Source organism: Lonchura striata, chromosome 8, assembly GCF_046129695.1.
Source record: "Lonchura striata isolate bLonStr1 chromosome 8, bLonStr1.mat, whole genome shotgun sequence".
Classification (NCBI taxonomy): domain Eukaryota; kingdom Metazoa; phylum Chordata; class Aves; order Passeriformes; family Estrildidae; genus Lonchura; species Lonchura striata.
Genome location: NC_134610.1, coordinates 38,363,054 through 38,375,675, shown reverse-complemented (window position 1 = coordinate 38,375,675; position 12,622 = coordinate 38,363,054). Strand labels below are relative to the sequence as shown.

Genomic DNA, 12,622 nt, shown 5'->3' with positions numbered 1-12,622 from the left:
TGGGTGGAAGCCCAGCATGCACTACTGCAATTAGTAATGAGTCAAACTGGTAAACCCAGTCCAGCCCAATTTCAAAATAAGCAAGAAAAGCTTCTTCCCTAATAGCCATTCCCATAGCTACTGATCTGCTTCCCATACTATCCAGAAAAAGCCACAAAGAGGAGAGGAAACTGAAGGTTTGGATCCCTTGAGGATCCAAACTCCATGAGTGCAGATCCATCACCAAACTCTCTGGCATGGCCAAAAGTTGCTGTCTAAGACACAGCCAAGTTTTATTTTAATACAGTTGGCACAGGGGTGACTTGGCTTGGTGGTGTGAAGTTTGTGCTGGTCCTGACAGTGCCCCATATCTGGCTTCGTCTGGAATTTCCAAGACAATTCCAGTGCCCATGGAGAGCATTTCCTCTGGCTTCAGTGGGTTTGGACCAGTCCCTTACCTTTGCAAGCAATAAAGATGCCTACAAAAATATTGAGAAAAGACATCAGTGGGCAGAAGTAACATTTGCATGTGCTGAATTTGAGCTCCCGATGCCCAGGGAAGCTGCTTTTCCCATGGAATTAATCTTGAATGGGAATAAATGGAGTAGGCAGTGGTGGCAAGCTGTGACCTGGACACTGAGTAGGATTCTCCTCCTTAGCCACACCCAAACCATATACTAAAGAAAAGCAAATCCAGCCCTTCCTATGGCTGCAGACCCCTCCATGGAATTTTTTTCACAATCCTCACCATAGCTCCTAGGGGGATGTGAAGCCTTATGGGAGGAGTGTGGTCCAAGAGAGCCCTTGAGGGAACAAGAGAGTACAGATCCATCATGGATTGGCTCCCCTGGGGGGTGCCATTTCTATTCTGCCATCTGCAAGGCCAGGAGACCAAAGCTAAACTGGCTCCAGAGAGGCCACATCCAGCTCCTGAACCCCTGCCCTGTCCATGCTGTGGGGTGGGTGGGGACATCCAAAGCAGTCACATGGGGCCCTGAGGATGCTCCTCTGTGGATGAGCCCAAGCAGAGCCACTGGCTGGGGACAGAAGGTGATCCCATCCTGGCACAGCCGGGCAGCTGGGGATTGCTCATCCATCAGCTGCCTCCAATAAACATTTCTCATCTCTGTGTGCTGGGCTAAACAGATCCAGATCTGTCCCCAGTGCTGGAGCTGGGGCCAGGGAGTGAGTTGGTGGCTGCAGTGAGGATGCTGCTGCTGATGCCCTCCCCCTTGACTGACCCTCTGCCTCCTCTCCACAGAGACCCCAGGGCAGTCCCAGGTGTCCCTGGCCAACATGATGCTCAACACTGAGCCACTGGAAGGGCCTGAGAGTGGTGAGTGTGGGCCACGGGGGGATTGCTGGGCTGGGGGCTCTCAGTCCCACTAACACCAGGGGATCTGCAAGTGCTTGGCTCTGCAGAGCCAGCTGACCACGGCCTTGGTGACACCCTTGGCAGTCCGGGGGTCTCTGCCTCATTTCATGGCTTTGGGTGACATCAAGCTCATCACATCGGTGCTGTCACACTCAGTGTCACAACCCCTCCTCCAAGGACTGGAAGGGCTCTCAGCCTTCATGAAGCAGCACAGCCACTGCAGGCACAGCAACAATGGATCTGTCATCCAAAACTCATCCCTGAATCATCACTCCCATGTTTTCCTTCAAACATTTCGCTTGCACTGTGGCTCATTGTCTTCACAAAGCGGTGTGAGAGCACGGGGAAATGCTGCTGCTCAGTGTGTTCAGCCAGGAGCTGTGGAGATGCTGTTGAGCTCTGGCTGCTGGTGTTGAGTGGGATGAGCACGGATCTCATTCATGCCTGGCTGGTGGCACCACTGGAGCTTTGTGCAGCCAAGGGGCCAAGGGTTCGTGCAGGACCAACTCGTTTCACCTTCCTGCATGACCCTTCCTCATTCCCTTCCCATGTGCTCCTGCTCTTTTGGCCCCTCTCCCCGGCACTGACACCCCCCTCATCCCCCCTCGTTCCCACCAGGTGACAAGCACCCCCTGGCTATGTTTAACCCCTTGCTTAACCCCTTGGCACCAGCCCATGGGGAAATGTGGGCTTCTCCTGCTCCAGGGCAAAGGGATGTGCTGTGTGCTTGCTGTGCACTTCCACACAGACCTCTCCATCTCAGCTCCACTCGCTGGCCCACTTGCAGCAAATGCCTCCAGCTGAGGATTTATGGCAGCCAGCAATCTGGGGGGAGCATTCCCCAGGGATGCTAATCCAAAGGTTTTCAACAAGATAAAGGCTCTAAAGAGGGCAGGGAATTGGAGATGGGTTTAGCTGAGCCTCCTCTAGGTCATGGGAGACACCCATGTGTAAATCTTCCAAGAGACCTTTGAGGAAAGCCCACACTCTGCACTCCTTTTATAGGTAAAATAGCATGGATGGCCCAGCACAGCTAATAAAAACTCTGGGATTTGGTCCTAAATTATCATTTTTGGGACAGGAAAGGAACATATATTTAAGCCTTCATAGAGCCTTCACATATACCAGATGCAACTTGCTTTTAGAGATAAACACACTTAAGGACTAGAAGTTACTGCCAAGACAAAGAGCTTTGAAAAGAGAGTGGGGGGATTTGTGTGAGGGCTCAGTCCTGAGTGCACCAGTGGGAGCAAGGGGTTCCCACTACGTTACTCCAAAGATCTGGGGTTTGGATCTGTGACAAAACCAAGAGCAAGAAGAAGTAAAGTGGAGGCTGAGGAAGGTTTGCATCCAGCAAAGTAAGACAAAACACATGAGAGGGAAATGCCACCAGTCCTGAACCAGACTTTGTTTTCCCTTTTTTTCTCTTTTCAATCTCTTTGCTTTTCCAGCTTTTAACTCTCTCAGAATCACTTAACCTTTGCACCTTTTGCCATGCAGATTGGCCAGATCCTTGCTTGCTGGACTTTGACATGGGCATGCAGTGCAAGGACTATCAGATTGTGTGGTTCTTTGACTCCAAACACAAGTTCTGCAGCCAGGGTTGGTATGGTGGCTGTGGAGGTAATGCCAATAGATTTGAGACCGAAGCTGAGTGCAATAACAAATGCTTAAAGCCATGTAAGTACCCCATGAGGATTCACCCTTTTGCATTTTGTCCTATTGTCAAATGATGTTTGGATCAGAGAAAAAGCACCATTTAAAATCCAAACCCGTGCACTTTTTCCTCCTCCAGCAGCAGATGAGAAAGCCATGCAGCAGCCACCCCTTGAGAAAAGATTGTCATCAGGTAACACACCCCCCAAAAAATTAATCATCACAAACAAAGCAAATCCATTCTCTCACCTTGACCATTTCACAGCATGCATCCAAGCCTGTCCAACCCCACATCAAAAGTAGCACAGACTTAGTTTTCACTTGCTCCTTCACACGACCATGCCCTTCCATCTGCTTTGCATGAGCCAGTCACTTTGCATGTGTGTTGTCCCACTAGGACGTGCTGTGTTGGCACAGCCCGAGTGGCAAAGCTCACTGGGCTTCATGAGGGACCTGGGGCTGCTGAACTGGAGCATGGCATGGTCCCAAACCAGTTTGTGTTACCTCTGTGTGACCAAGAAGCGCCACCCCTCTGCTGCAATGCAGAGAATTCCCAGCATTTCACTGCCTGTAACCAAAGCACCTGATGGAAAGTGACTCCATGGGGCTCAGGCATTGCATGGAGTCGTTTTCCTTCATCACCAAAAGAGAAAAGTCAAGGTTGAGGGAGGAGCCTGCAGGAAAATGGTGATGCCCTCCTCTTCTCAAGGAGTTTCTGAGGTTAAGGGGTTATGTTTGCAGACCTCTTCAAGACCTGGGCAAGAAGAAGAGGCTTGAAATCACCTGTGTTAGTTCAGCAAGGGGTTGGGATGGGAGCAGAGCCCAGAAAATCCTTATCAGAGCAGCCTCCCCCTCCCAGAGGTGTTTTAGAACCCTTTGTGGAGCTGGGAGGGAAAGCAAGGAGTGAAGACAGCTCTGGTACCTAAAGGCAGGGCTTTAGTCCTTGCAGAGGCATGATGGGGTTTGAAAAGGCAAATTACAAACCCTTCCACATCATTTGACTTAGGCTCATTTTAGGATCCTTAAATCCTCAGTTTGGGAATTTTTGTCACTGGCAGCCCTGCAGAGATGCGGAGGCAAGGAGGGGGTGGCCACCACCAGCCACAGAAATGCCTGGGGTGGCCACAGGGGATTTCAAGGTGCTTTGGGGATGCAAATGGGCATAATGGATCCTCTGGCTGTAGTTTGAGCACTTTGTTGCCAGAGGAAGCAGCACACAGTTTCCCTGGGAGAGCAGGGAAGCCTCCCTGATGAGGTTTTCTTGGGAGGGTGCGTGTTCCTGCTAGCCCTGTCTCACAGGCCAGCCCCTTCTGATCACTGTCACATGCTTTGATGATGTTTCCAGCAACTGTTTCTGAGGCTAAAAGTGATATTTCATCAACTTGGCACTGCTCTGCCCCGGGCACAGAGTCAAGAAAAGCAGCCAAGGGGCCCTGGAGGGATGTTCAGGTCTCTGCCCGCTGTGCTCTGCTTGCTTTATTCCCTTTCCATTTTCTGCAAAGCCAGAGCTTGAATCCACATGGAAGATGGACACAGGAGTTCAGTGCAGCTCAGCTTTCAAGGTGCTGGGTGATGGCTCAGGCTCTGGGTTCAGCCCTCAGCAGGTGCAACAATGAGAAATGAGTTGAGCTCCCAAACCTTAAGGCACTTTGGGTGCAAAAACGTGCACCAGACCCACTTCTCTTTGGAGACATTTTAAATGCTGTAATCCCATTTAATTATGGACTTTTTATATATAATTTTTCATGTGTAGATGTGGAACATGAGGCATGGTTTAGTGGTGGGCTTGGCAGTGCTGGAGTAATGGTTGGGCTCAAGGGTCTTAGAGGACTTTTCCAACATTAATGATTCTATGGTTTTATTTTTTTATTGTTACTAACTTTTTTACCATGACAAAAGTAATTCTGAAGTGCAACTGAAGAGCCCAGACACATTTTCTCTGCAGGATGACTTAAAACCCTGTCTCTCCCCATCTTTTCAACTTGCTACAGCTTAAAACACATTCTAACTCCCTAGTTCTTACTCTCCATCAATCCTAGGAAATTTTTGGGTTACCTTTTGTTTAACTTCAGACTGAAAGAGGGGGAAATTAGGTTATATATGCAAAAGAAATTCTTCTGTTTTGATTAGTGTTTGGATTTTATTCCTGTGCAGGTTTGGGGTAGAGTAATTCCTGTGTTCACATCTGATGGATTTCAGCGTTTTGGAAGGTGGGGAAGAAAGGAGATGGGCTTTGGAAAAAGAAAATCTGAATATAAAAAAGGCAAAGAGCCTGCCTAAGGCCTGGGGAAGCTTTTGGCTGTAGGAGCCCAAAAGCAAAGCTGAACTGGAAGGTCAATACTGATTTCTGACTCCCCCTTTTCTGTGGTGCTTATGCTGTGCTGAGCAGAGGTGGCACAAGCTCCTTCTGCTTTCCTGTGAGAAGGGAGGTGCTTGACCTGATGGCAAATCAGTGGCTGATATCAGGTATTTTTAAAATTTTATTTTTAAAAAATTATTTGGCAATTTCATTTGCACACAATCCACGTGCTCTGCTGTTTTGTTCCTCGCTCACCCGGTGAAGGATGCGAGATGCCATGGGCAGCCTGTGGTGGACCCAGCAGCATCTTCCCACGGAAAATTTATCTTTTAAATGAAATCAGTCATTTTAGTGGTGCCAGTACTTCTTGCCTTGCAGCCCAGCCAGTCCTCTCCCAGTTCTGAGACCTGCCAACTCATTTCCAAGGGATCCAAGGGATTTGCAGACAACCACTGCCATGCAACACTCTTCCTTCATCGCTCCTGGATGCATGGCAGCAACACCGGAGACAAACAAACTTGTGCACCGGGGTTGGTGACCCCCAGGGAAAGAGGTTCTCTTTGCAAAGATGGGGATGGGATTTAGTCCCAGGAGATGTGCACAGCCTGAGCTGGGGATGCCCTTTCTCAGCTTGCATTCCAGCCCTGCCCTGCAGACGCACTCAGAAAAGGCTGTGCTTCACCCAGGAGCGCTACTGACCACGGCTGCTCCTGCTCTTTCCCGCAGTGCTGGACATCTGCCGGCTGCAGAAGGACGAGGGCACCTGCAGGAGCTTTGTGCTGAAGTGGTACTACGACCCCGAGACCAAGAGCTGCGCCCGCTTCTGGTACGGCGGCTGCGGCGGCAACGAGAACAGGTTCAACACGCAGAAAGAATGTGAAAAGCTCTGCGCCCCTGGTAAGAGGCACCAGCCAAATCCCTGGCACTCCCCCTCTGCTGCGTGGGGTTGGGCTCTGGCAGTTACCTCGTTTATCTTTCCTCAATGTCCTGCACCAAAGCCTGATTCATTCCTTCTTTCCCCACTAGGCACCATCAACCCCGGCGCGGTGACGACAATGGGGACATAGAGCTGGGGGCTGGCCAAAACTTACCTCTGAGACAGCATCACCTTTGCCACCTTGTCCCTATAGAAGCTAAGGGTATAGACAACCTTGCACTGTAATATTTCATGCTTTTAACTCCCAAGCAAACCCCGAGGAGAGGGTTTTGCTGCATGACCTATCAATATGGTGCTAAACTGTTTGTGGACTGAGTGCTACACGTGCCCGGGTTATATTGTATAGCTTCAACATTGCCAAATATTTACCTAAGTGCAGATTGTTATTGTCTCTCAACATGTCTCTAAATTAGTCCTTTTCCCCCCCAATTCTGGCTGTCTGCCTATCTAAGGCACCATAAAAATGAGTAAAAAAAAAAAAAACCAACATAATAATTTCACTGCAACTCGTTACCTGCTTGCTTTTATCCTTCTCATAACTGAGTGTAACTTTACAGGGGAAGCCTTTGTGTAAGAGAGTGGCTGATACTGATAAACAAGTGATTCCATTTTCACTCTTCCTCTTTTTTAAAATTTTTTTTCTCCTTTTGCTGGATTCGATCTCAGACTAGATCTCTTGTATGCATTTGTACCACATGTGGCCAACTGAACTAGCAAGGAAAAGGAAGCAAAGTTTCCAAATGCAAATGCACTGCTGGGACCAAGGCCTCAGTTAACAAATCTTTAAATTGTGGTGTAGGATGCCTCTGGCATTCTTCTGATGTTGTATGTTTTATAAAATACAAAGCAAAGCAGTTTGGGAAGGGGGAGCAGCGGGAGGGAGGGGGGTTTTATTTTTATTATGGATTCTGTGTCAGGAAGTCTATACAAAGAACTTTTAAATAAAGTCTAATGGAGGTTTTGAGAAACTTGTGGGTTTGTCTTGTTAAAGCCAGTGTGAGTATCAATGGAATAAATTTCCAGGGTCAGGAAAGAAATTATCTGGGGGGGGGAGGGGGGGAAATCCCACTGTTCCTCAGAGGGAGGACAGATGTAGTAAGGATATTCAGGGGGACAGCACTGAGAGGCTGCTGGCAACCTGGAGATTTCCAGCTTGGAAAAAAGGTGGAAACAGAGATGTCTTGGTTGTGAAATCTCCATCCTGAAGGAATCTAAACTCAGCTGGACAGAGCATTTAGCATGACCTGAGCCAGTCCTGGGTGTCCCTGTGTGACTCAATGACCCCATAAGTATTTTCATCTCCTTCACTTTCCACAGCCATGATTTTTACCCTTCCTCTCCTTCTCTGAGCTCACCCAAAGAAGCTACAATTCCCAGAAGCAATTCACATTGCCCTGCCCCTTCAAAAATCCCCCCTGAAAGCAGAGAGCAGATGAAAGTGGCCACCCAGGGCACAGGGAGCTCGGGGCTGTGGGGCTGGTGTCCTCAGTTTCCCCGAGCCTCCGCAGGGCTTGATAATGCTTCCCATGGCCTGCTGGAGGTGCCCAGAAGGAAAATGGAGCCTTGCAGGCTCATGCCACGGAGAGGGCAGCTGGAACACCAAAACCAGGGCATTCGTGAGGGAGAACTGGGAGAGGGCACTGACTTCTGGAAAACTGGGTCGGAATGGTTGAATCTTGGGAAGGAGCCCCTTGCCATTCAGGGCTTCTCCAGGTGCTCTTCCACAGGTCAGGGTGGGGCTGGCACGAGGAGAAGACCACCTGAAAGCAGCTGTCCTGCTACTTTGTGAAGCACTGCGGGCAGGTCCCACGACAGGAGATGTTCCACGCGTGTTGCACACACAGCAAGGATGCCCCCGGAGGCTCTCCCAGGGGGATTTGCCTGACTGAGTTACTGAGCTACGCATGATCCGCAGGGTGAGAGCTCACAGGGCTGCTCTGGGCTTTGTCCTCGTGGGGATTTCCACTCCAGGCATCCCGTTCTTGGCACGAGGAGCAGCCCAGAGCCTAAAACTTCCCGTCAGCACCGAGCCGCTTGCGTGGGGACAGGGGACAGCTCGCTGCGGATGAGCCAAGCCGCGCAGCTGAGCCGGGGGAACTGCGCTGTTTACTTGGCACCTTCCCCGAGCACACAAGGGCTTCATTAGATAGAGAGGGGAACGGGTAAAGTTCATTTATTTATTTATGATTGTAACTGGCTCTTGCAATGGCTCCCAGGGGTTCAGGAGCCTGCCCTGCACGCACTGGGCATGGCCAAGCTCCCCCTTTTCTGCTCTCACGCGGTTTAAAAGCTGCACTTAGATAAAAGCGACCTTTCCCTCCGTCCTCCCAGCCCTCTGCAGCACGGGAGAGGTTTTCCCAATGCCTGCGCCGCCTCCGCTTCCCGGGGAAGCGCCTTTCCCCGGCCCCTGCAGCCCTCCAGGGTGCCGGGCACAGCCCGAGGATGCCCAGCGCGCCGGGGCAGAGAGAAGCTCGGGAAGGGGCCCCTCATCCCTTCCCATCCCCTCATCCCCTCCCATCCCCTCATCCCCTCCCATCCCCTCATCCCCACATCCCCCAATTCCCCCATCCCCTCATCCCCTCCCATCCCCTCATCCCCTCCTATCCCTTCATCCCCTCCCATCCCCTCATCCCCTCATTCCCTCATTCCCCCATCCCCTCATCCCCTCCCATCCCCTCATCCCCTCCTACCCCCTCATCCCCTCATCCCTCCTATCCCCTCCTATCCCCTCATCCCCTCCCATCCCCTCATCCCCTCCCATCCCCTCCTATCCCCTCATCCCCTCCCATCCCCTCCTATCCCCTCATCTCCTCCCATCCCCTCATCTCCTCATCCCCTCATCCCCCCATCCCCTCATCCCCCCATCCTCCCATCCCCTCATTCCCCCATCCCCTCATCCCTTCATTCCCCCACCCCCTCATTCCCCCACCCCCTCATTCCCCCACCCCCTCATTCCCCCACCCCCTCATCCCCCCATCCCCGGGGCGTTGCAGGCGCCTCCCGATCCCTGTAAGGAAGCGCGTTCCGCCCTGGGCCCCCGGCCAGCGGCCATGGGGGCTGCACATGGAAGCGATCCGCAGCCGGGAGCGCATCTGCCAGCGTGGCTGCGGGACCAGACCCCAGTAAAAATAGCCCGGCCTGGCCCGAGTCCCGGCTGCCGCCGGGGAGCCCCCGCAGCCACGCCCTGCTGCTTTTGGGGTGGGCTCAGACCCCCCTTTGAGCAGGATTTCTTCTGTAGACCTCACCTCATGCATCAAAAATGCCCCTGGACTTGCTTCAAAAGGTCAGTCTTACAGCCCTGCCCAGGATGGGGACAGCCATAAAAGCCAGACCCGGGCCAGAACTTCCCCTCAAGCTGAGGGCACGTTGTGAGATGAAAGATAAAAATCGCTCTAAATCGCTGGACTTTTCCAGGACTGGGTCAGGGAAACCTTCACAGGGCTGGTGTATTTTGAGGTGACCCTGTCTCGGGGACCTGCATAAGGTCCAGGTGAGCCTTGAATGTAATGCTGTGTCTTCAAATATGAGTGCTAATTCTGTCCCAAGGCAAGAACCACAGAATGGGCTGGGCTGGGAGGGACCTTAAAGCTCATCTTGATCCAGCCCCTGCCATGGCAGGGACACCTTCCACCAGCCCAGGTTGCTCCAAGCCCCAATGTCCAACCTGGCCTTGGGCACTGCCAGCGATCCAGGGGCAGCCACAGCTGCTCTGGGCACCTGTGCCAGGCCTGCCCACCCTCACAGGGGACAATTCCTTCCCAAAATCCCATCTAAACCCTCAGTTTGAATTCATTCCCCCTTGTCCTGTCACTACATCTTTCTTGTATTGTCCCTTCAGGTCCTGAAGGGAGATGGGTGAGCTACAATCAGCAGAGCCACCAGCCCTTATTTTACCAGGGGATTTCCTCATGGACAGTTAGGCTGCCCAGAAGAAGCCACAAAATCCTACACTGCCTCTTACGCCCACACTTCATCCTTAAAGAGTGATAGTGGACAGTCCCTGGAACAAACAATTACAAAAAAAATCACTGTCAAATCTCACTTTTTCAGTTGAAATCAAGAGGGTTTTGTATGACTCTGATGCCCTTGGAGACCAGAAAGCAACGAGCCTGCTGGTGAGAACTCCAGGGTTCAACCCTAGAGCACACACATAACCACTTATGGTACTAGTGGTGTCATAAAAGTGAAGAGCAGGATGTGTCCTAGAGTTCAACATTGAAGCCAGACCCTTAAATTTAGGACAGCATCAGCATTTAATGCTTGGTTAGGTTCCGTCAATGCTGTAGCTTTGCATTTAATCACAGCCTTCTAGGGAGACCTTTACAAGGAGAGGCAAAGTGGCTCTGACACATTTTATTAGCCAGTATTAAATTTATTACATCACTAAAAGAAGCCAGTCTAGAAGTCTGTAGATGCTCAGATGTACCTGCCCTACACGGCCAGTGTTGACATTGCAAAGTCAGGAGTTCAAGGGAAACCATGTCTTCCGTGCTGGGCATTCCTGGAAATTAGGACTGTATCCAAGTGCTTGAGCAGAGATGCAGATAAACCTAGAGCCTGCAGCAAAGGATCTTCGGGAAATGGGGACAAATGTGCGGCCATTTCCTTGGCCTGGGCTCTGCTGCTTTTGGGATGGAAATACTCCAACTCCCAACCCCAAAATCATTGCAGTAAGATGGAGATGATCAGGTAAAAGAAGGGGATTTGGAAGAGCCTGGATTTTCTAGGTGCTCCGTTGCTTTCTGCCTGTGTTTTGCAGCCCCATGAGTGTTTGGGGCAGAACAGCCGCTCCCGGGGAGCCACACCCGGCAGGGAGCTCCCTGCAAGCAAGCGCCGTTCCGCCGGCCGAGCTGAGCATCCCGAGTGGTTCCAAATCCCCAAACTTTAATCCACGAGAACTTTAAACTTCTCGGAGCTTGCCCAGAGGTCGGGGCTCACTCAAAATGGCAGCAGGCAGCTCCCGGGGAGCACAGCCTTCAGCCTTCCCAAGAGCAAACCCCGCGGCTCAGCGGGATGAGCAGCCCCAGCGAGAGCCGGGCGTGCGCTCCAGCCGCGGGGTGATTTATCTTTTTCGGTTAAACAGAGCAGATCCGAACCAGATGTGTAACCTTTATCTCCATCGCTGCGGAGAGAGACGGGGGAGCAGACAGGGGAGAGGGAAAGACGTTCGAGTTTCCATGAGCGGCCGCTCCGCAGCCTCCCGGAGCCAGCTCACCAAGAAAAATGAGCCCCAGCAGCCAGGAAACTTCGCGGCGCTCACCCCGGGTTTTGTTTCGCTCCCCGTCGCCGCGGCGACCGCGCCGAAATAAAAGCTGCGATGAGCTCACCGTGCTGCTCCGTAAAACCTGATATTATAAAGATATAACCCTGATACTAAAAGATACAACCTTGCTACTATAAAGGTATATAACCCTGATATTATAAAGATATAACCTTGATATTATAAAGGTATAACTCTGATATTATAAAGGTATAACCCTGATATTATAAAGATATAACCCTGATATTATAAAGATATAACCATGATACCATAAAGATATAACCCTGATACTATAAAGATATAACTCTGATATTATAAAGATATAACCCTGATACTATAAAGATACAACCTTGCTATTAAAAAGGTATAACCCTGATACTATAAAGATATAACTCTGACATTATAAAGATATAACCCTGATACTATAAAGATATAACTCTGATATTATAAAGATATAACCTTGCTACTATAAAGATATAACCATGATATTATAAAGATATAACCCTGATACTATAAAGACATAATCCTGATATTATAAAGATATAACCCTGATACTATAAAAGTATAACCCTGATATTATAATGATACACCCTGGGCAGGGGCTTGATGATGAGCCTTGTGCTCTGCTCCTGGGGCTGGGAAGGCTGGAGGTTCAGACCCCCATCTTTTGGGGTTTTTCCCACCCTGGCAGCAAGATGCAACGGGAAGGGATGTGGGAGAGTGATGGGTGCTGCCTGGGGATCCCAGGGCCACCTGAGAGGAAAAGGCTCTGCAGAAGGAAAACCACAACATGGGGAGTCCTGTGTCCAGCTCAGGGGTCCCCAGGACAGGAGGGACATGGGGCAGTCCAGAGGAGGGCTATGGAGATGATCAGAGGGATGGAGCAGCTCTGCTGTGAGGAAAGGCTGAAAGAATTGGGATTGTTCAGCCTGGAGAAGGCTCTGAGGCAACCAAATTGTGGCCATCCAGTACCTGAAGGGAGCCTACAGGAAACACAGAGAGAAACTTTTTATAAGGGCCTGGCGTGACAGGGCAAGGGGGAATGGCTTCAAACTGCCATGAATGGGTTCAAACTGAAAGAGATTAGATTTACTTTAGATATTAGGAAGGAATTCT

General features: G+C 50.8%; 1 protein-coding gene across 1 annotated transcript in view; it reads left to right on the top strand.

The window, feature by feature from the left end:
• COL6A3 (collagen type VI alpha 3 chain) overlaps positions 1-6,854 on the top strand; it is a 57,822-nt gene extending 50,968 nt beyond the window's left edge. Inside the window, exons 42-46 of the mRNA XM_031505329.2 lie at positions 1,241-1,315; positions 2,855-3,034; positions 3,150-3,203; positions 6,036-6,206; positions 6,336-6,854. Coding sequence (XP_031361189.2) covers positions 1,241-1,315; positions 2,855-3,034; positions 3,150-3,203; positions 6,036-6,206; positions 6,336-6,376 — 521 coding nt within the window. The 3' untranslated portion in view covers positions 6,377-6,854. The remainder of the gene's footprint in view (positions 1-1,240; positions 1,316-2,854; positions 3,035-3,149; positions 3,204-6,035; positions 6,207-6,335) is intronic.
• Positions 6,855-12,622: the final 5,768 nt, after the last annotated feature.